General features: G+C 39.3%; 2 protein-coding genes across 3 annotated transcripts in view; both read right to left on the reverse strand.

Moving 5' to 3' along the window:
• LDB2 (LIM domain binding 2) overlaps positions 1 to 14,660 on the reverse strand; it is a 389,815-nt gene extending 375,155 nt beyond the window's left edge. The window contains exons 1-2 of the mRNA XM_086890196.1: positions 14,598 to 14,660; positions 12,866 to 12,931 (exon numbers count right to left, since the gene is read on the reverse strand). The gene's annotated coding sequence lies outside the window, so the exon portion shown is untranslated. The remainder of the gene's footprint in view (positions 1 to 12,865; positions 12,932 to 14,597) is intronic.
• An 898-nt stretch (positions 14,661 to 15,558) lies between these two features.
• On the reverse strand, positions 15,559 to 24,446 carry QDPR (quinoid dihydropteridine reductase). Of its 2 annotated transcripts, XR_015287134.1 has the most exons (8): positions 24,256 to 24,446; positions 24,044 to 24,136; positions 22,501 to 22,597; positions 21,586 to 21,726; positions 19,109 to 19,217; positions 17,663 to 17,746; positions 17,324 to 17,504; positions 15,559 to 16,423 (listed from the first exon to the last, which is right to left on the reverse strand). XR_015287134.1 is itself a non-coding variant. In XM_023925804.2 (7 exons), the coding sequence occupies exons 1-7, from the start codon at positions 24,337 to 24,339 to the stop codon at positions 16,315 to 16,317; spliced, it is 717 nt and encodes a 238-aa protein (XP_023781572.2). In that variant the 5' UTR covers positions 24,340 to 24,354; the 3' UTR covers positions 15,559 to 16,314. The 2 variants fall into 2 exon arrangements, 1 of the variants encoding a protein (XP_023781572.2); XM_023925804.2 differs by lacking the exon at positions 17,324 to 17,504 and having other exon boundaries at positions 24,256 to 24,354.
• Positions 24,447 to 24,508: the final 62 nt, after the last annotated feature.

Here is a 24,508-nt window from a genome sequence, read left to right on the forward strand (position 1 = left end):
TGATTTTGGACTGCAATTTTCCTCCTTAGTAGATTGTCAGTAATACATGAAACAGAAAGCAGACATGCTCAAAGGAAGAGTAATTCAGCCCTTGTTGAAATTGTTATATTTACAGCAAAAGCCTGAAGTGATGGCAAGACAGCTATGCACTCCTGAATGTCTGTTTATGTCAAATCAGAAGAGCACAGTGCAATCAATCTAGAGCCGGGAGGACCTTTTACTGAACTAATTTTGACACAACACTGGAAAATCAATAATCAAAGGTGTAACTAAGAGGGAAAATAAAGGTTGGTGATGCTACAGAAAAAGTGTTAACATGGTACTGCCAGAACAGCGCATACATGTTCCTGAAATTACCTCAAAGGCCAGTAAATTTAAAGAAAATAACTTTCCTTAAGCACCCTGCACTATTGCTGTTCCTCCAGACACTTACTGTAGAACATCACTCATTGGTGGGTCCCCAGATGGAGCAGACAAGCCCAAGCGGTAGCCAAGGGAAAAAAAACCAACAAGTTTTAAACTTCCCATGTTTATGAAATCAGCATTGCTATTTTGCTGCCATTGCTTGAGTAAGCATCATACCTTTGGTATAAACAGATGTCAAATGCAAACGGAAGTCTGCAATGATGTTCTATCAAATCAGTTTATTACTTATGATGATTTTATTATTCTCAGATTTTTGTATATATTTTCATGCATTTACTTCATTTTGAATGTCTAATTATTAATATGGTACCATATCACTTGATATTTCAAAGTCAGAAAGAATATTAAGAATATTGAGACTTCTATAGGAACATCTAATGCGTATATTACATTACCAACTAAAATGTGCAATATTGGAGTGATGAGTGTTTTTCCTTTTATAAGTTTAGGGCTACACTGTCTCCTTAAAATAATGTTAATAGGTTTGCATATTTCTCATTGCACAGGTATTTAGTGTTATTTGAATTCATAATCAAGAAGATGAAGAAGATGGAAAAAAATTAAGTAACTTCAGTACCAGATATTTTCATTATTTTTTTCATGAATAGTGATAATAGCATTGTCTCTAATTTATCTATCCTATTAAACAATTTAAAAAAACCCCTTGGTTTTGCACCAATTAAACTAACTTTTATAGACCATTCACTGATAAACTATACTGTTTCAAAGTTTTCTAATATACCATCAATTAGATATTTGGTTGGGTATTACATGCATGTTGCCTACAGGTTATGACGAATAAGAAAAACTCATAAATATTAAATAAACTCTTCTTAATATAAGTTATCCCACTTAAATATTTCAAGAAATTATTTTCTCCTTATCTTATATGGAAAACCTTTTAAATTAACTGACGTGGGAACAAGATTATTTTGTGCATGTACAGACTCCCAGCAAAGCCAGTCACAGCTCCTTCTAGCCCCATCAAATCCAGCATCTAAACATGATCCGTGGCAACATACACCTCTTGCTTTATACATACAGAAGTACTGTTTACATGTAAATGAAGGGTAGTAGTGAAGAATTTAGGTGAAGAATCAGGATTCCCTTGTTGTCCTCATTGTTCTGTGACCATGTGCTAGACAGGCACTGCCTTGTTCAGATTCTAAACAGATTCAGCCTTCTCTTGTTGGCTGAATGGTGCCTATTAATTCTGGCTAAAACTTTCCCTTCCTATTCCAATGCTTCTTGAAAATTAGAATAAAATAAATCTGTCTACCACAAGGAAAGCAAAAAACCATTCCTTTCTTAAGAATATTGAAGGAAGATTCATAAGTGGAGAGATAGAGGGTGAGGATAAATTCATGGGGTGTAATATGTTTGAATCCTTTTTGTACAGGGAAATTCTACAGGTTTTACTCCATTTATCCCTCCTACTAGAAAAAGCCACCCCCTAATATCCACTCTTATCCATTCTTTCCTCACTCATCCTTTAGTCAGGTTCCTTAGTCCTAACTCTGCATAGTCAAAAAGAAAACAAATCAATGAGAAGACAAGTGAGTTTAGAATCAGTGAAATAAAAGCCCCATTTTATGAAAAGTTACAGCAACCATCTGCAGTCTTCACTGGATTATGCGGACAGCACTGAAGGGTAAACAAAATTATTCAGAGAATATGAGGAACCCCCTACTAACCACACTGACCCTGCTGCCACTTGAGCAATGTCAGTGATGTTGGTGATCGAGGAAAAGGTTCACATAAACACTGGCAGGAGTACAAAGTATTAAAAAAGAATGAGGAGAGTTGGAACACAGGTTGATAGATCTTCAAGACAGAGATCACATAGCATTTTTCCACTGGTCAAATGTCAGAAAAATGTATGTTTTATCTAGTGTGACTAAATGATTTTCTTAAGCTGGTTGTAATTTGGCACAATACAGGTATGTTATGTAAACAAGAATGTTTATTCAGTGTTTCTGTTCTCATACTTAGCAGATTGTAAATGCACATTATCTTAATATTTCATGAAATCCTTGGATTGCAAACATTCAGATAAAAGAGTTGTTTTCAAAGAGTGGACTGGGAGGGAATTTGCATCCTATGTATTGACATTAATCAGTCTTCCTCCTATTCCATGAAGGGGGAAGCCATGTCCTAAATAGGATCAATCTTTTGAAATAAAAAAGAAAATAATTTCTTTCAACTACTTCTGAATCAGTAACTAACTTAAAAGACAAGTTGCAGCAATTCTTGGTAACACAGATGGGAATTTTTCCATCTGTTTCTCATAGAAAACCAAATTTGGTTTAGTCACAATTAAATTACCTATTAAGTATTTACAGTTTAACTGCATTTTCTCCATTTCCTTCTTTTTTAAGGAAGAAGAAAAAGGTGTACCCAAAAATTTTCTCAGGCGTACTTTCTCGCCGTTTTCTGCATTTTATATATTGTTTACACACCAAAAACATTATGTAGAAGTAAAGGAAGAGGACAAGTTCTTTCCCATCTGAAAAACAACTTTTGAAAGCTGTTTGATAGTTTAATGTAATATACATAAAAATAAAGTATCTTTTCTCCAATTTCACAAAATGCACTTATTATCTATTTACTACTTTCAGTCAGCTTGAATCTCCTCATTACAGACTTAGCTATAAAAAAAATAGGAAAATTTCATTCCATTAGTGCTAAAATAATCTAAACTGGCTAGTAATTTTGCCTTAAATCAAGCCTTTCAGACATTACAAAGTATTAAATTACCTTTTCTTTTCCCTAAATGTGCTTTTAAAAAGCATCTGATCCTCCTCATGACTTTTCTTTCTCTCTTTCTTAAAATAGACTGCATTTTAATTCCTCTGAAAAGAGAACTTGCTTTGGTAGATCAAGTTAACTACTGAACATAATTGCAGAAAAGGGATGTCCAAACCAGAACACCCATTGTGCATTTTAGATAAACAATGAAATCTTCAAAATAAAACTTGAAACTTTTTGTGTCAATTAGTGTGCATGGATTCATCACCCTTTTGAAATCTTTCAATACACATAAGATTCTGCCATTATGTTTAAATTCTTTAGAAAATAGCTGCTAATAGGAAAATTAGTGATTTTATTTTTGTCATGATACCAGAACCACCATGCTAAAGAATTTGATTAAATCCTTGTCAAAGACTTCCTTCTTAGGCTTGGATTTTTAAGAAACCTTTGCAGAAAGCTTCTTGCTTTGACTCTAGCATAGAAAAGCAGTGAACCTTCACTTGTGAATTCTTGCTTTGAAATACAGTATATTCATCACAGCGTATGTAAATTCAGTTCCCACTTACCCCTGATCATCCTTTGTTTGCCCTCCTGTATACTTTTACTGCCACAATATATAAATTCACATCTTGGGTGGTTTTAATTGATAAATAAATGTCTATTGAGTGACATCTGATAATTAGCAGATTAAATCCATAGTTTCCTTATGCTGTGTGGTAGTTTCTGGCCATGGCTGGAGGGTTGTAACTAGATGGTCTTTAAGGTTCCTTCCAACCCAAACCATTGTACTGAAAGCTCATTTTAGTCACCAGTAACTAAACAAGTAACAAGCACCCCTAGAGAAATCCTGTGTCTTATGGCTCTAGAAGGTAAGGTCAGTATTGAAGCATCACTTCCAGTGCATTCCAGTGAGCAAGAAATCAAACAAAGTGGGCAGGAGAACTACATGGATGAGCAGAGATCTTCTAGCAAATCTCAAGCAGAAGAAATTATGGGATGTGGAAAAAGAGACAGGCTGCATGGGAGAACTATAAGAACCTTGTATGCAGGGATCTGATGAGGAAGGCCAAGACCCACTTGGAATTGAGATTAGCAAGGGATGGGCTTCTACCAGTACGTCAGCAGCAAAAGGAAGACTAGGGAAAATATGGGGCTGCTGCAGAATCAGATGGGTGTCCTCGTGATGGAAGACACAGAGAAGGTGGAATTACTGAATGCCTGCTTTGCCTCAGTCTTTTCTGCTGAGGCTGAGGCTGGCCCTCATGAGTCCCTGTCCTGGTAAGAGAGGAATGCTGGAGAAAGGAAGACTTTCCTTTAGTCATAGTTGGATTTGAGATCAGCTAGACAAATTTAACACCATAAATCCATTGGCCCTGATGGGATGCACCCATGGGTGCTGATGGAGCTCAGAGATGTTGTTGAGACACTCTCTATCCTCTTTGAAAAATCATGGAGATTGGGAGAGGTGCCTGATGACTGGAAGAATGCCAGTGTTACTCCCATCTTCAAAAAGGGAAAGGAGGACCTGGAAAACTACCATCCAGTAAGCCTCACCTCCATCCCAAGCACTTAGGGGGCAATATAAGGCTCACAGAATAGGCTGTAGTTTATGTTTACCTTTGTTTGACAAGGCTGTGTATGGCAGGGGCAAGAAAACGTTGCTGCCTTTCTCTCAGGGTATTAATAATAGGAGGGATCATTAAAAAAAACTACCAGCAAAGTAACAGAGCAGTGCCTGGCTTTAAGGACTCGAGGCAGGGAACTTAGATACACTTCAGCTATGATAGAAGTGAAACAGTTCTCTTCATGACTGTGAACCATCATTCAAAGCATCAGCATCAGCAGAAATACTTCATGGAGAAATGCAAGAACATTTGGTAAATAATGGATTTTTCTAACTACCCTTGTTGTTTTTGGTTTTTTTTGTTTTTTTTCTGAATCCTATCTCCTAACCTTAGAAAAACCAGTGTCCTTGCTGAGGACAAGACATGCTACCCAAATACAGTGCAGCTGCTTACTCCAGGGGCAGAGCAGACAGACTGTTAGAAACAGACACTGCATGACCAGCAAAAGCATACTGCAGCAATAGGAATAACACAGAAATTCATTAGAGCAGTCTACAAGTCTCAGTGGTCTACAAGTTCTCCCACGAATATTTCAACATACCAGCTGTCTGTGCTCCCAACCCTGAAGTGTTTGCCCACACACCAATGGCTACTCCTCCCATTCTTGGACACAGAGCAGGCTTCCTTTAAAAAAAGAAAAACAGTACTGACTGCACATCAGACATGATGCTTCATCACATCAGAATTTCTGTCTCACTCTCCTCAGCAGACAAAGCCAGAAACACATTTCAAAGCTGATGGTTCCCTCTCCCTGTGCAACTTTGCCCAGCACTCCACAAGGCAAGAATGAAACCACAGGAAGGAAGAAATTACAGGGACAGCATTGAAGAGACACCTGAAAGCCACTGATCATAGGGTTTACAGTGGTTGAGCAGAATCAGCAAGAAGAGCCTCAAGTAGAGACACTAATTACAAAATAATTGCAGTTTCTCAAGGGCCAGAACTGATTCATAGGTGTGTCTCCTGCCTTAGCTCAGAGTTAATCTCTGTTTGAGTTGACAGTCTACAGGCAATGAAGATATTGTGCTCCCCTTTACATGGTACTTATTTTAACCTGTGCATTTCATATGTGCCCTTTTTTTTCCTTCAGAGGAAGTGAAAAAAAAGTGAGCCCTTCCTATATAAACAGTTTGCAATTAAATTGGTAGTGTGAGTGGGAATTCCCCACTTTCAAGTAAAAATCTGAAAAAAACTTCAGTGATGCCATTTTATTTTGCTTTTTTTCTTTCTCTGTAGTGTGTGTCTAACACGCTACATTTTTAGTCCTTACTGCAGCCAGCTACAAATCATGTGGCTGACAGCTAAATGGCCACTCTGAAGATGTTGTCTGATGTTGCTGAGGTTTTGGTATGCCCCGGGATGTAGGTCACTGTTAGTGCACAGCCTTTCTCATATTCCTTGCTCCCATGATGCATTTATATGATGGTGCTTTAATGTGACACTCTTTCAAAATAGAAGTCGAGAGATGTAAAATCCGTTTCCTACATAAATTATTTTTAATCTGTAATTTCCATGACTTGACATCTGCCATCAAATGAATATATCTTGTTGTTTTATTCTCAAGAGAAAGGCAGATTGTTGCTATCTCTACTGCCAGCACTCATCTCATCATCTTTAAACAGCCTTATTCCTGGTTTCCAGAGGTGCAAAAGAAGACTTGTAAGGAGCAGAGTGTTGTGGGGGTTTACATTAAAAAAAATTGGAATGAAGAAAGCTCCTAGAATTAGCAAGGCTTGCCCCTCAAGTCACATGTGGTCACATCACAAAATACTTATAAATTTAACAAGCTCCATCCACCTAGTAGACAGGACAGTATTTTACCTCTCTCTGATGCCACTGAAAAAGCTGATCCAAAACCTCATAAATCTAATGACTGGAACCTTATTCTAATATCTAGGTTGGATCTTGTCTGTTTAGCAGTGAGATAAAAATGCAAAAAATAATGTATTACACCACAGCCAAAGTCCATCTGTCTTGGCATTCTGTTTCCAACCATGAGCAGTATCTCACTCATGAGATACTCAGGCCACTTTGGGAAAGAATTTTAAAATCAAGCACTATAATAGCAAGGGAGACATAAAGTTGTGTCAGAAACAAGCATGCTAACTTGAGACACTTATTTCCAACTGCAGCCAAAATAAAAATTAACTGAATAAGCATATTTTCTTTGGTCCTCTTCCTTTCTGAACACTCTGAGCCTCTGAGAGGCATTTCAGATAAGATTACAGGTGCTTTGTTATCAATTATTTTAAAACTGTTTTTAAGTAGAATAAATAGCTCAGGCTGAACCTTGATCTATGATGCCTGCACTTTTGCCATTTCTGGGTTAATTTAAAACTAGTGTGTATTCCAGTTGGAAACATCTGGCTCGACTGGGTGACAATGGGTGTCACTAAACCATATTCAGGGTCTATAGGGGCTTCGTGACTTTGTACAGGTAGAAACATATATTTTTGAAGATGTTGGACTTTGGCATGCCTAAAATTAGTGCCACTGGCAAAAAAGAATCACAGATGGAACTTTAACACTACTGGAATCTGATTTGAAACTTGCAAGATCAACTTTTTCTATATTACACCAGTTCACTTGACAAAAAACATCCAATTAGCCAAAAATTTACAAGTGAAATGTTTGATTTACCAGCCCTCATTTTTCAGTGAATGGAAGACAACTTGGCTTTCGAATACTGGCTCCAAACAGTTCCATAGATGGGGCTCTTGACAGGGTAATATTGATTGTGAGTAGCAACGAACCGGACATTTTGTAGTTTCATTTTCACTGAACTTGCCATGAAACATTTTATAACTTCAGGTTATTAAGTTAGAAGCAGTGGGGAACATTCCATTCTCAAGGCACTGAGAACTTTAAATGCCAGTTTCATGACCAATGCAAGCACTGATGCATTCATAGCCACATTCAGTCTTACCCCGTGTGATATTTCATACTGGTTATAATAAGTTACCTGAATGTTTTCCAAAAAATGGAAAGACCTGAAAGAAGACTGAACTTAATCTCTTACACTCCTTAAAACAAAATGTCCCAAACTTGGGCATTATCTTCTCTGCAAATTATTGTAAGAGAGACTCAGTAATTGTATCTTCTTGGAGTAACAGAAGATGCTGACAGTGAAAAGAATCACATTTTTAATTTCTGCAGCAGTGTTCCAAGTGTTCCATCTCCTGGTACAAGCAGAAGGATTTAGAATGCAATCCTATTTTTTTCCCTAGGTTCAGTGAAACCACATTATATGTGTTAATCCAAATCATAACTTATGCTACCAATAAATACTTGATAGTCTTTTAATATTAATTCCGTATGGTTGGAGAAGGCTCCCATCAAAATGGCAGGCTGATCTGAAACACAGACAGTGTAATTCATGACACACTGTGGGAGGTCTGCATTACCATAAGAGGAATCATAGAATGGCCTGGATTAGAAGGGACTTTTAAAATCACAAAGCTCTAACCCCCTGCCATGGGCTGGGACACCCTCCACTAGACCAAGTGGATCAGAGCTTCATCCAATTTGGCCTTGAACATTCCAAGGACAGGGCATCCACAGCTTCTCTGTTCTCAGTACTTCAGCATCCTCATCCCAAAGAATTTCCTCTTGATACCAAAACCTACTCTTAAAGTTTGAAACCACTCCTCCTTGCCCTATCCTCACATGCTCTTGTAAATAGCCTCTCTGCACCCTTCTTGTACACTCCCTTTAGGTGCCAGAAGGGCACAATCAGGTCATTCCAAAGCTTTCTCTTTTCCCTTTGTTTGTGACCATACAAGCACTTTCTTATCCACCTAACAGTCTTGCAGAAGGTTTCTTTTCTGAGACTAGCAATACAAGATAACCTTGTTTGTCCAGGAAATACAAATCAGGAGTTAAAATTTCATATTTTCTGATGGAACAAGTGCATTTTTATTATCACCTGGCAGATAATTTCAACTGTATTGGACATGGACCAAGTTAGTTGATATTTTTAATGACTGTATAAAGAACACATGGGGTCTTGGTTCCCTGAGCACAGAAAGAATCAAGAAAATACTTTGCTAAAGTTCATGCTTGTTTTAGCTAATTTGAATTCAAATTCACCTCTCTCGAGTGGTTTTTTCCCCTCTTGGACATATATCCATGATTTCCTTCTTTACCTAGAACATTGGTCCTTCAGTATGATGTTGATATCTTCACACAAAACCCTGCAAACTAGTGGTAGTACAACTTCAGTTTTGGTTTGTTATTCAACATGAAAACAGTCGTTGCATAGCCCCACTTCCTGCCATATACTGATGTTCTGGGCTTGTATTCTTACCTTCAATTTGAAGAGTAACCCCTTCTTTCTCATGTCCATGCTTGCTCTTATTTCACTCATCCACTTTATCCCAGTCTTCAGTATCACCATCATCCTCCAGTTCCCACTTGTTCTCCATCAGAATAGACGGTGCTCTAAAGCTCTAGTATAACTTCACCCACACCAGAGACCCTCTCTTGTTAACACTTCCACTTTGCTCAGCAATCCAAAGAAACCTATAATCACACAGCTAGAATCATGCCTCACATAAAGTGTTTTTGATTGAGATCTCAAACAAACTGAAAGAACAAAGAATAATAAGTTCAACAATGAGTAAGTGGAACAAAACTACTTAAGATTAATCCTTCTTTTTTTCCTGTTGAACTTCAAAATTACCCTGTAAATGCCACCCTCAGCGAAAAAGTATTACAGGAAAAAAGCCCTAACATTAGGAATTTTCTTAATTATGACATACTCAGCTGCAGTCTGAGTCTCTGCATGAAATCCACATAATACAGCCATACACAAAGGAGTTTCTCTGTCTTCATCTGTTCCCTGTTGACTATAGTTGAGGTGAAATTAATGTATTATACGATGGAATATAACTCAAATTTGCTACAGCTTTTAGAAAGTCCTAATACTGAAGGTATTTACCCAAGTAATTTTGTTGTAGCAGTCGTTTGTAACACCAGATGCACCTAGTATCTCTTCCTGAACAGCAAGTATTGACTTTAACCATTTAACAATTTGGAACGAGAAGTTAGACAAACGGGAGGTGTATCCCCTCATCTGAAATCCAGTGGTTTTGACAAGTTACTAAGTAAAAGCTCAAGAGTTAAGGAGAAAATGTTAATTCAAAAACTCAGCCCCCACTGGAAATGGTCAGTGTGACCAATGTGTCAAGAGTGACAATTCCTGTTTTGTTCCAATTTTGAACATATTTCAAATGGTATCAGACTATTACATTGTCTGAATATTCAACTCTTGCTCTCTACTGTTATCCACCTCTGTTACTTTGAATCCGCCTATTTGTTTAGCCCTGGTGACCAGGGGCTGCAGAAGCCACATGCCTGGGCACACTGCAGTGCTGCCCAGGTGCCTGCTGTACCCAGTGCCCAGTAGCAGCCCACAGCTGGGAAACTGTCCTTGCCCCTTCAAACAGCATTTCATACCATCTTCTGACTATACAGGCAAACACCACTTGACCCTTCCTAATAACCACCAAGAAAAAATGCTTAAGCATATACATGACTGCATGCCAGCTAAACAGTCCATTAATAATCTGTCCTCCCCACTCCATTTATCCTGCATACGATGCCCAGGTCTTTTACTACAGCACTCAAGACATTTATATGCTAAGCATGACTTAGGCCCTTCTTCTCTACAGCAGAGTGAAGACAAGCCCCCTCAGCAGCAGGAACATGGTGCATGGCTGCGGTGGCATCAGATGAGCCTTCAACCCACCCTCTGGTGAGGTGGCAAGAGCAGGGCACCAGGGGACAGAGCAGCAGGAAAACCAGTAGGCAAAGTGGAGGAGAAAACCATTAGAAGCACAGCACCTCAACCTCCTACACTGCCTGACACCTCTCTGAGCCAATTTGGTCTGAGAGACTGTACTCCACAGGGGAAAAACAAGGGAAGCTGAGACTGGGGAAGGGGGAGGATACATGTTTTTACACATTTGTGTGGCCTCATATTGCTAATAGCATGGTTTCCCTATATGCTAACTATACAGATGGTGTAAAGGCTTGCAGGGTAACACTTTGGTAGAAGAGAGGCCTGAATTGGCAAACAGGAAGTTTTTGGGGGGCTGTAAAGAAAAAAAAAAAAAAGTTGTTCACAAAATTTAGTCATGTTTAAGCTATTTATCAGGTAATGTGGACAAAGTATGTCATTAACCCCTGCTGGATTATGGACTGATTTTTCTGATTAGTGCAACCATGTATGCATGAGGCACTTTGGGCATACATAGCTATGCCTTGCTACCCAGGATATGACTCACAGATTCTGAAAACTAGAAGCTGGTAGTTTAAGAGTCTGGTCATTGTTCTCATGGAGGGTGGAAAAATATATGGACATCTGAGCATAAGAGAAGGATCTCAACAACCGGAAAAAATATCTTCTTGGGGTCTCAAGAGACCCTTTACTTTCAGGTAATATTTGTGTATGGTCTTAAATAAAAAAGCTAACTACCTAATAACTAACTCATATTGATCCAGAATTTACTACAAAGCCCATTTCTTTTATTACCACAGTCCTGTCTCACTGAGATGTAAGGATACATTGATAAAAAAAGAGCAATTGGTTTGTCCAAAATTAAAACCAACAAGGTATTTTCAAATTCCAGCTGTGATAGTCATGAAAAATTAATGCCTGTTGTACAGGAGAGAAAATATCACTACATACTACCAGATACAGAGGTAAGTGATGTCCAAACTACCAGGCTGAGGCAGTCTTTGACAAAACACTTTGCAAGTCATCAAATATGACTGGAGGTAAAGTGATACAACTGTTTCTTGTAGTCACAATTTTACATTAAGTTCAATGAAAAAAAGAGGTATTTTGAGCTTCTATTATTATACCCATTGAGATAACTGTGTTTTATTCATATGTTCTGATGCATCAATAGATCTCAGCGCACTATAAAATAGTCTCCTATATATTTAGGATATGAGGTACAGGTGCAGGGATGTATTCAAAGTCTTAGACCAGACCAGGAGCAGAAACCAGGGGTTTCAATCAAGGTTTTACTATGGTTTCCCTTTGAAAGAACATCCTAGTATGTACATAGAAAGTGCTTAAGAAATTCATACAAGGAAAATACTATGATTAGTAATGTAGTTCGTATCTACAGAAGGCACTGGATAGTGAATACTAAACTATAAAAATCACAATTGTGTGGCTTGCTACTTTTTGTTTCCTCTGAAATAGCTTTTTAAAAAATATTATCCATTCCTTCATTTCACAGGCAAAGGAGTTAAAACTTTCATACTCAAAACCCTGTAGTAATTAATTTTTATGTCTCCAAATTCCACCTCTTTGTTAACACCAGTCCAGTCTGAACAGTTACCGGCTTTTTTGCTTGGATTAGGAAATTCTTATACCCTTATGTGTAGTAGAGTAGTTAAATAACCTGTTTCTACTCATACTGTGTCCAAGCCCTTAAAGCTGTGTTGCAGAATACTGATCATCATTCCACTTGCTGAGGTCGAGTGCAATGGTACACCCTGATGTGGGACTCCCTTCACAGCCTTCTTTATTTGTTGTTGTTGGTTTCTTTGTGCGTGTGTGTGTCTGTGTATTGGTGGTGGTGTTTGTTGGATTTTGTTGCAGTTTTCTGGTTAGTTCTGCTTGAAGTTGATGGAATGGTTTCTGAAGCTGGTATATGGAGTAGGCTGCATGTGCTTGGCATAGGAAGGGCCAGAAAGGCCAGACTGTGGGTACTAAAGCAAAAAAAGGGGATGAGCCTCCCTGCAGAGGCTGTGGCATGGTTAAAATCCTCACTGATAAAAAGATATTCCTTAGCAGTAATCTCCCCAATCGAGTGGAAGTCTCTGCCCTCTGCTGGCATTCCTGAAGATCAGCCTTGCTCAGCCGTGGGAGTCTGTGATCGTACCCCGAGAGCCCTCACAGACCGTGTTGAGACCAGCCGTATTTATAGAGCAAATCCTTCAGAACATGATGTTTCAGGAAGTGCAAGAATAACAGAGATCTAAATCTCAAGTGACATTTGCTATTGACTTCTGCAATGCCTTTCAGATGTCTGCCTACTTCTCACCTTGTTCAACACTGCAAGGGTTAGTCTGAAGCATCTCCACATGCTATTACAGTCCCCATCTGTTTCCTTCCAGTGAGCCAATACAAGGAAGAAGAAAGATAATATACGTTACTTCTTGTTGTGGTAGTAATTTTCATTCCACTATTAAAAAAAAAAACCCACACTTGTTTAGCATATTTCAACAAAAGATTTCAAAGTGCAATTTTGGGTTACTTTAGAACGGGACTGAATGACTCAGCTATTATTGTATTTGAAAACTTCTCTGTTTTCCTTGGAAGCAGGGCATGATTCTAAATCTTTATTCCATGACAATTTTTATTAGATAAATTAAATAAATTTTCTCCTAAAAATAGAACTAAACAAATTAAACCTGTTGGTAAAATATGTGAATTTTACTTCCCAGTGAACTTGGAAAACATTTTGGACTCAGTCTGGCAATGAACAAAAGGTTCTGAAAAGCAAGGGGACTGGGCATGGGCCAGGCTCTACAGAACAGCAGCCATAGTCCAGACAGCAGCTCAGGTTCCCACCCACTTAACACCTGGAATGTCAAAAACAGGCTCTTGCCCAATCCTCAAAGGTCTTTGGATTTAGAACGATACAGCTGATAACCTACTGAATAAGCCTCTTTGGTTTATGCTCTATTAAAATCTATTTTCTCTAAATCTGTAGGAACAAACCCCATTCATACAGAGCAGGCCTGTCCCAGCTGCCCTGGCCTTCTGACAAAGCCATGTTTTGTCTCTGCACCTTTGTATCAGATGCCACTTGCAAGAGCCATCCCTGCTTGGGGAGACTGGAACTGTGTGTATGGCTGGACCATGCAATCACATCATCTCCTCCAAGGTGCACTGGCTTGGGTCTAGAAATATTTCTTTTCAAACAATATTACACCTGTGAAACGCAGAATGCCGAGTGCAAGTGAGCTGCAGTGTAAGCAGGACTGATCTGGTATGATTTGTGTTTTATTTTTCACCAGTCCCAACCTGACTTCCTTCTTAGTAAACAGTAGCTTGCATCTTTGAAGGAAGGTTGCACAGGAATATGCCCTACTGAACAGGCTCTGGGCATTTGAATTTTTCAATGTGACAACATCCGTCCAGTCCCAAGTAAAAAACATGATAAATTCAAGCTGCCTAATATATATATGAAAAATTAATAAATATTGCATTCCTTAAATTAAAGGAGGATAAGCTTCTAACTTCTGCAGTATTACAGTGTTAGTAATCATGCCATATTATTGCAAAATATGAGCAATTCATAAGTTCCTATCAACACTAGAGTGACAATTCATCATGTACTTATTTCTGAAATAGGCAGTAAGACATCCCTGCCTGATGGGGGGTTGGACTAGATGATCTTCAAAGGTCCCTTCCAGCTCAAACCATGCTGTAACTCTCTGAAAATCTTCACAACAGGACTACAGTCTCCATTAGTAGTGTGTGGGCACTGCAGGGAGTTCATCTACATGGAACTCACCCACACAAAGACAGATTTCTGCCACTCATTGCAGCACCACCTGACCTCTGGGCCAGGTGAAGGAGCCAGGTCACCCAGATGTTTGCAGTGACAGGTTGGCTTTTTCTGATGGCAAATTAACTGAAATACAGTTTGTAGTGACATAGGATGAAACTGGGCACAAAAAGCCTCTTTAACATCAAACTCCTCAGGTTAAATCTCTCACCTTTAGCAGCAAGCTTGACAGACACTTGGATCATTGTCATATACTCACCTCTATTCTCACTCTCCAGCTTCAATAATGTCATTTTTGTGTCTTTCTGCTCATACCTGCAAACTGATGAAAGTTAATCTAGAAGTCTTGTGTTCACAGTTATGCTTTAACACTATTCACTGTTTTAGCTAGCTTGGCAGAGGGAAGCCTTCATATCATGTTAATTTGTAGTATAGCTACAGATAGCTATATAGTAACCGTAGTATATCTGGAGACAGCTACCCCTTTTCCAGAATAATTGAGTAGCACCCTAGGGTTTCATTGTTCACCAGAGTCCCTTGCAGTTTTTCTATGTACTCTGAGCCTATAGAAACTGCTGGTACAGCAGCATCCTTGCAAACATTCCACTTAAAATCAAAAGCATATTTATAAATTTACAGTCCTGGACTAGTTTGACAGACAGAAAAACTCCCCTCTACTATTGCATCCAGCAAAACAAAACAAGTAAAGAGACAGTCTTACCAAAACAGACAATCATTCTATGTTAAAATTAACATGGGGACATGTGAGCTTTTCCAGTAGGAAGAGAGGAAAGGTTCTCTGACTCATGGCAGTAAATCCTTCCTCAACACAACCCTGAAGATAATAAAAACAGAAAAGTGCAGAGGGAGAACATACACACAGCTTCGCTATTTAATTGCTTTCAAGATGCTCCCAAAAATCCAACAGTACTGATTCTGCGTAAGTCTAGGCTCTGAACAGGTAATGCTTGCACTCTTTATCTGAACTGTATTTGCATGTAACATGGCTGGATTTAAGGAAACATTTGCCCCAGCTGAAGGCCTGCCTCTATGCATGGCAAAGTAGATCTCTGGCACACACAGAAATGTATTTTATGCACCACGATCAGAACTAAATAAGTAAAAAAATTAAGTCCTTTACCACAACTGAACTGTATGTTCAATTAAAGCAATTAAAATATTATCAAGATATTGGGATTACAATAATGAAGACAGCCCAGTACATAAAACAATATATATTTATTTAGCACAAAAAGTTCCATTTTCAAGTTCATGTATGCTTTTTTCTACTACTTTATGGCACTTTGCTTTTTGAAAAAGTCAAGAACCATCATGACTAAGAGAAAGACATACTACTCATTTGACAGAATGACTGTTTATCGTGCAGCTGTAGGCCTGAGAGCAGCTTATGAACTGTAAGGCATATTAGGAATTCCTTCTCAAGTGAGTAATCTCTATTCAGTTTCATTAACTCAAGTGGAACGTTCACTTGGAAGAAAAGTGTTACACGACTAGGACATGATATATGACTGCGGTGTTCCCTATGGCTACAGCCAACATAATATACAGGGGTAGGGTTATATTCTCAGACAGAAAAATACTGAAAGATTCACAGCAAGCTGACAGAAACACTTACTGACAGAGAAAAAAATCCAACCATTATGTATGCAATCACAGGACATGGTTAAATACAATTCCCATTTCACAGAAAACAGGTAAGTTGCCATATAATGCTCAGAATTAGGACATCTACAGACTTTAAAGCCTGCAACTTTCATTTAGAGACAAGTTGTTATTATTTGGTAAAGAAAAGCTCATAGCTCACAACTGACAGCACAGAAATATTACTTGAAATCTGGTTCCATTAATGGAGTAACTACAAACACTGGATACAGAAGACCATTCAAATCATACTGGTGGACAGATTTTCCACAGCTTCTCCTTTGCTGAAGTTTCATCACTTTAAGTGACTGACATCAAAGATGTGCTGCTGAAACTAGTTCAGTCTTCCCACCTGTAGTTATCACCTGGATTAGACTGCCAGAGCTTGGTCGATTCTTCCCTGTTATCCAGTCATAAAAGGTTCTGTTTTAAAATAAATAGACAAAACAGGGTGAGGGAGAACAAAAAAATTACAACTACTATCAGGTACATTGACAGGAAGAATAAAATACAAGCCTATTACTTTTCCTTCTTTTCCTACTGCTCTCTCTAGTGATTTCTGTGTGATGTGATCATTGGTTTCAGACCCTCAGAACTGGACACAGGGCCCAGAGAAATCCAAGGGGCTTTAGAACACACAGGATTTCTAAAATATCTCAAAGAAAAAGGCCAGGAGCTAAAAGTGTCAGAGTGGCTAGGTTTTTTCCCAGTTAAAAAATTTAGAAAAGGGGAAGCATGAGCTGCTTTAGTTACCTTAATAGCATTTAAATAAAAGAAACACAGTTTTATGGCTAGGATAGAGTTGCTAGACCCCTTACTCTGAAAACTGGCCATTATAACATTCTGATATTTAACTGTGAAAGTGCAACTAAAACCATTTCCATCTCTGGCATCCACCTTAAATTTACAGAAAAGGAAATCTGATGTCAGAACTAAACTACTCTCTCAACAATTAGCAATAGGTAAATTCAATTCCACTGTCAGTTCCAAAAGACTTTCAAAACATGTAAAAGTTCACCCTCAGCAGAAACTGCTATGCCCTATCACATGGCAAAAGGCAATATTCACACTGCACCTTCTCTAACCCTTGGGAATGAGACCAGTAAGGCAGATAATGTCAGTCTGCCATTACATAATCTACAGTTGAAGTTTCAGCATTTTGCAATATCACTCAGGACAAGATAGTAAAAAATAATAATTCTTTTTTTTTTTTTTTTAAACAAGAGCAGAAATGCTGCCAGTTGAGAGAGCTGAACTAACATGCCATAAACTGGGCAGTAAAATAAGTTTAGAAGAAAAAGAATCCCACCCAAGCTGACATACTTCTTTGCAGTTCATCTTTAAGCCAGGTGTCTCCTGCACCTGCTGTCTGCAATTTAATTTGTCTACAGGCTTTAGGAAACTCTCTGGCTTCCAGCTGCTTAAGGCTATCTCCTTGCTGAAATAACTCATGTAGAGAAGCTGAAGTTGATGGAGTTAGGCTAATTTTCTCCAGTTAGGAAACCTGTGCAGTTAAACACAACATGATTTAGAAAGATACACAGTAAGACAGAGGAAAAAATTCCACGCAAATCTAAGACAGCTATTTAAAAAGAACAGGCACTGAGATGCAGCAGCAAGAGGGACAGTGAGGAACTGTTCAGTTATCCCACAGACACTCACTCTGCAATGAATTCTAAGGGTGTCCAGGAGCTGAAGTCTGCATCAGGCATTGATTTCCTGTTTGCAGGTGTATCTAAGGTAACCCTGTGATTAAAAAAGATAAGCAAGCCTTTTATTTATATATCATGTTTCTGATGAGCACCACCTGCTTCAATTCACTGCTGTAATATGTGCTTGACATTTACACCATGTGGTAAGGATTTCCCTTGCATCCTCCCTGTGTGTTAACACAATATAGTCATTAATTTCAATGTATATCCATGGCTCCAGCTAAGATAAGAACTCCACAGCTTCCTGGCTAGCTGAGGAGCCACCCACTGGAGCCATCACTCAGCTTGCAGCTCCCTTCCCAACTCTCCCATGCAGATGGGGAATGGCAGCAATAAGCTTCTTCACATGTACTGCACAGCACACATGCACTACATCCATGCTTTTGAGAAATTAAGTGCGCAAATATAGTAAGTTTTGACTTTGAAAATACATATTTATGCTACATATGATGACATGAAAGAGTTAACTTTCCAGAATTCCCTCACCAAAATGCTGTTGAAATCCAAGTATTTACCCTCTCAAAAATTCACTTACGAGCAGAGCCTTGCATGAGAACTACACAAGAGCTGCATACACAAGAATGCAGTGATCTTGGTGTCTGCCTGCCCATAAAGCTAGAAGGTCAATTATCCAAACACATTTAATGTCATTCCTGTCTGACCAGAAGAAGTGTATTGTGTGTAAGGAAATGTAGAGAATTTAGGTAGCATACCAAATCTCTGCACAGAACTCTTTAGTCTTACATTATGGGTCCTGACCTAGATATGGACCTGGCAAGAAAAATGCTTTTAATTTTTACAACAGGACTGATAAAATTAAACATAATGAAGACCTACCAGGCCATCCACTTTTTACTAGCTTTCCTGATGAAAATGGAAGTTAAACTTTTTTATTTTTTTTGGATTTATGGGTTCCTCAAAGGAACTTAATTCTACCAATCAAGCACAGGTATGCAGCACCTTATGAAGAAGCATCTTTATTCAAGTGAAAACCTGTCAAATAATCCTTTGCCTTACTATTATCACAGAGCTAAGTCTAAAACTTTGCTGAACAGTTAATCTCATTTTTACAGTTCTGTCTATACTGAAATAAAAAAAAACACATGTTAATGCATGGCTACAGTTAAACTGGTTAAATGTAAATCAAATTTTAATCCTAGCATTCACTACTGCCTTGCAAAGGCAAAGAAAAGAGCATTATTTTTAGGGTGACTTCCATAACGCTTTGTTCATCCAGTCAAGATGCCTCCTTTCTCTGTGAGGCTGAGAGGCTGTGAAGCCTGAGAGGCTGTTTGTGTGCTGTGAATAGGACACTGCAAACATATCTGTGTGTCTCTAGGTTACAGCAGTAATTAAATAAAACAACACGGGCAGAGACAACTAAGCAACCACTTACGGTAAAATGGCAACTGCAGCAGAACCAGATGGCAGCCCACTGCTGGCACCAGCCAAACTCTGACAAAGCTGATGCACTGCTCCTTTGGCCATGCCATAGGCAATCATCCCTAAAAATTAAAAACAGGCAAATTAGAACGCAATCAGAACAGCCCTCAATATCAGCAGTAACATGACAGAAACTAAAGACTGTTTGATAAATATTGAGACCACTTACCAGAGCCAGAAAATAATCTGACTTTTAAAACATATTAAAGCATACATATTAAAGCATACATATTAAAAGAAAAATTATAATATTAATAAAAAGGCTTTTGTAGACATACAGAAACTATCCCAGAACTCAGTTAACTCAGCACTGCAGAAATAAGCAGCTTACCAAGTCAAGCATGTTTAGTCAATGTATCCAAATGCACCCTGAAGTATGTGACCTACAGGTTTAAGTTTACAAATTGAACAGAATAAGATGCTCATAGACTTTAATAAGGAATCCTTCTATTAATTTTCATCAAATAACTAGGGTATTTGTGAGTTTGGACCCAAACAAATACAGTTCACTTCCCTCTCAAATCTGGGATTTACTTGGTCAGCATACCAGGTCTGACAGGCCCTGTGGAGAAAGCTACCAAAAAACCCAACTCTCATGATAAAAAAATTAATAAATAGAGTTCAGGGAAAGCAAGCTTCTTCCTAAAAACTGTTGCTTTCTAGGAAGCCAGCATTTAGCAGTGCAAAAGCAGCAGGAACCAGAGGATAAGGCATACTGCTCAGGAACAAGATCTGGACAATCAGAGTACTAGAGGTCTCATATGTCTCAAGGCATGTATCTGTCAAGAAATCCAGATGCAGATAAAGTACCAAAGAAAACATGAATGTATTTTGTCTACTACAAGTGAATGCCTTTCTTCCTACCCATCTGTATAGCTTTTCAGCCCCTTTCCAATGTTCCTAAAGAAATATTTTGAATATAATATAAATACTTCTACAATGTAATTAGACATATTATATAACTTGCATTTTTATTAGGAGGAATTACGGATAGCATTAGCTAACTTATTTTATTGTTACAATAAAAATATTCACATGTGTATCATATTCCTCTCTCGTCTTGCATAAACCAAATATTCTAAGTCTTCTTAGAAACATTTTCATGACTGATGCATTTCTCAGGCATCACACTCACATTGCTTCTGAAACTGTTCATGTAATTTTCAGTGTTCTTCAGTTTCCATTATGTGAAAGATTTTCTCATCGGAAAAGAAAAATCTCATTAACAGCAAACAAGAGGAAGATCATTTCTTTCAGAACAGCTGGTTGCAACAAGGCTAATAAGACATATTTGCAAAAGTTGAGTAACAACTCTTTCCCAATTCTTCCTGATGTTAATAAGTTGCATGTGTTTGCCCAAAGCACTGCTGTGACTTTTAGAAAAATCCAGGCTAGCTGAAACCAGCTAGTTCTAAACAGGAAGGCACATCACTTTGATTCCTCTGTTGTGGTCCCTACTGCCCAAGACCACCCAAACAAAAGCCATGAAAGTTTGCCAGAATTCACATTTTTTTCATTTGTGTATAGTCAGTCAGCAGTTCACTATTCCTTTGCTTATTCTCAAAAACAAACCTTTTCACTTTGACTGTAACAGATGCCACTATAAACACAAAAGATTAATCATTAACTAGAAAATATATAGACTATTTTTGCCCAGTTTTAGGCAAAGCTTTCAAGAATATTCATAAATTGTATATGTTTTAAAATCTTGGTATCTGTGTCTTAAAAATATGGTTGAAATGACACTAATAAAAGCTTGGGAAATAGGAGTATTTGTCTCAAATTTCCCTCTTGCTGCCTGTGGGCTTGTGTGTCAGTGCCTTTTTTTAATTTTAAATTGCTCCCAGATTTCTTCCTTCGTGCAGACCAACACAGCTGAGGAACAAGATTAAAAATCCAATAAAGCTCCTATTAAATAGCTAGCTGAGGACAAAGCCAACAGTCAACAAGCTTATCTATGTCTGAAGCAAAGGTAGACTGGAATCAGAACATGAACAAGACAAGCATGGTTATCAGAATCAGCTGAGTCATCACCAAGAGAAAGACTGGTCAATTAAGGACTCTGTCTTTCAGAACACAAATAGGAAATTTACCTTTGTCTAAAAATTGTAATTGTATTGCTTTGTGCCTCTAGACTTCATTATCTTCCAAACTTTTTTCTGTTTCATATACTAGCCAAGTACATTTCACCAATGCATGTCAAATACTATTTAAATACTGATTCTATGTGCTTGCACTACAGCTTCAAGGGATTCAATATTGCTACCTGTAAAATTACACTTTCCTTACATGTTTCAGCAGCAGGGTCCCATTTGTGCTAGATGCCAAGAAACTGGGGTGTGAAGCTATTGCTTCACAAACAAGAATGCTCAGATAAACAACTGTCTCTAACTGCTGGTGTCCCTGCAGCTGTCATGCACAGCATTTTACCTGGGGTTCCAGATAAAGCAGCTTGAGCTCCTGTCAGAGTCAAGAGGCCACCTTCTTTCAGATGTTTTGTGGCAAGCTGGCTGGAAATTATCGATGTCCAAACGCTCTGCTTCCACATCAGATCACAGTTTTTGTATAAAGCTGATTAGGAAGACAATTAGTGAAATTAGCCAAAGGAAGACTTTTAGCCCTGATTTCCTCACTGTTAGAGAGTGCAACAGCACTATGAAAACTTATATGGTAGAATGCTTTCTACCATTTTTTACCCCCAAATTGTAAAATATTAATTCATGTCCTCTGTATCTCCTTTCTCATTGAGACCATCCAAACCAGAAGGGAAAAGAAAGGGACACATTTTACCAGATATACTCCAGACAGAAAACAAGGCTATTTTTCTTCTTGTATCTCTACAGTAGTGGGCAAAGCATAAATTTCATTATGAAAATTACATATTTAAAACCTTTTCTTTTAATCTGAAGGTTTTTTTCTGTAGCATGATTAGGCAGTGCCTTCCAATATTGCACAGTAACAGCTTAGAGAAATGCAGGAAGCAACTGAGGTTTTATGCATAAAGCAATGACTTAGGAAACAACACCAGTGTGACTTTCATGATTTGCCTGACACAAGTAATCTCAGCAAAAGTCACCTCATAGACAACAATGCTGATTTCCTTCAAAAAGCACAGCAAAACTCTTCGATAAAAATTAGTGCATAAACAAATATTACCAAAGGAACTAAGTGCTGTGCAAATTTAACAGAAAGCAAAAATTCAGAGAAGCACTAAGAAGCACTGTGACTAAGCTATTTTGTACTTCGATGCTTTTGTCCTCTTCTGGACTCAGGAAGACAGGTTTTTAAGGACTTCTCTCAGATATCATTCATGTTTTCACCAGCATGTCTGTACCAAAGGCTTACACTTGGCTTTGGCGCTGCCTCCAGCCCATCCTCCTGCTACACACAAGATCGCATCCACCTTTTCTTCACCAAGAAGTTTTCCAACTTCTGCTGTCACCTTCAACACATAGAACAAGAACATACTGAAAACACTTGACTGATAAGGTAAAGAGGAAAACACCATGAATGCTTTAAAGCTACTTTTTCCTGCTTATGTATTTGAGTAACACAGGACACAGCAATTTAAACAGTTATAGAAAATGAATATTTACAATTCATAAGCTCAGAACAACTGTGTTGAAAAATAACTATAGATGAAAGTCAGCCAAATAAAAGCCATGGTGTGTGATGTCACTGGAAATAAGTGATCATCAGGGATGAAACACCTGACCCTTGCCTCTATTGTTAACAAAAATTATTATTGACTTGCTTTTGACAGGTTCTCTTCCAAGTATGGTGTTGTTTAAGATGGGAAATGAAACTCCAGGTCTGACCAGGACTACTGGTGCCATTTTTGATGACAATGCAAGAAAAACAACTAAAGATTAGCCTCCTTATTGCTTCTGTCTAGACCACAACCATCAGTTTGAGTCTGGCCATTAAATTTGAGCTTGTATACTTTTAGATATCAATAATTTGTTCTCTTTCAAATATAAGACCTTACAGCCGGTAATGAATTTGCTGGCTGCGAATTTTTGCTGTCAAAGTAAATAGCAAACAATCCATCACTCAACAAGTGAAGAGAACCAATAGCTTTTGCAAAAGCATATTTAAAATTGTATTGTAAACATTCTATGCTACTCTTACAAAGTTTTAGGAATTGTGTAGATATAAAAAATCCATACTGGGAAGATATTCAGTATTTAAGTAACAGAAACTGGCTCAAAACTTAAAATGTAAAAAAATTAATCCTATCTGAGAATAAATCAAAGTATTTTTTTAGGCTGGCTTAGATTCTCCCACATTCACCTTTGTGGAAACCAGTGCATTCCCCTAGGGATCCCTTGGGGCTTAGGTTCGTATGCTTTGAGCATGACATCTACTTACACACAACACATTTGTAAGTTAGGGTATTTGAAAGAAGTGTTGCATTTTAAGATGTCCTTACCCATCTTCATTACAACTCACCTAGTTCAGTCTGTGACTTTTAAAAGTCAAGACAAAAACAAAGCAAAATTGCCGTATGTGCTGAGCCTCCAATATCCCGGATCAAGCTCTTTCTGTATATTCAGTTAAAAGGAATTACAACAAATTAAAAAGAAGCGACGAGCAGAAGCTGAAGGATCTTGTGGTACGGCCTCACGACAGCCACCGACCGCGCTCCTGCTTCCTGCACGGAGCCGGACCCATCCCTGCAGCCGCCTTGCTCACCGCGGGCGGCAGCGAAAGAGATGCACAAACACGGGGGAAGCTGCGTGCCTCGCTCGGCCGAAGGGATGCGCACACCCGGGGGAAGCTGCGTGCATCGCTCGGCCGAAGGGATGCGCACACCCGAGGAAGGGTGGCTGTGCACCCTCCACCCCCTCAGCCGGCATTAGCCGCTCTGCGCCCGCCACTGACCCACCTGCTCGGCCTGCTCGGGGAAGGAGTCGGTCGCTCTCACCACCACGTTGGCGCTGGCGTCCGCGTTCTCCGCCAGGTCGATGCTGGCCACCCACTGCCACGGCGAGGGGAACGGCGCGTTAGCGACCCGCGCCCCACAGCGCCCGGCCCGGCGGGGCACGGCCGCTCCCCCGCGGGGCTCCCCGCCTCGCCACCTCCCGGCCCGGCGCTTACCCAGTTCTTGGACTTGAAGTACCGCACGCACTGGGAGCCCAGCGCCCCTCTGCCCCCGTACACCAGCACCCTGCCCGCCGCCATGGCCGCCGCTCCGGCGCTACTGTGCCCGGCGCGGATGGGCCTCCCCACGGGGCGGGTGAGGGGCCGGGCCCGGCCGTGGGTGGGGCGAGCGGCTGGGCCCGGCAGGGCTGCCCGCCCGGGCCGTGCGGAGGCGAGAGGGGAGTGCCAGTGCCCCGGCCGAGCCACGCCA

Source organism: Cyanistes caeruleus, chromosome 5, assembly GCF_971803275.1.
Source record: "Cyanistes caeruleus chromosome 5, bCyaCae1.hap1.1, whole genome shotgun sequence".
Lineage (NCBI taxonomy): Eukaryota > Metazoa > Chordata > Aves > Passeriformes > Paridae > Cyanistes > Cyanistes caeruleus.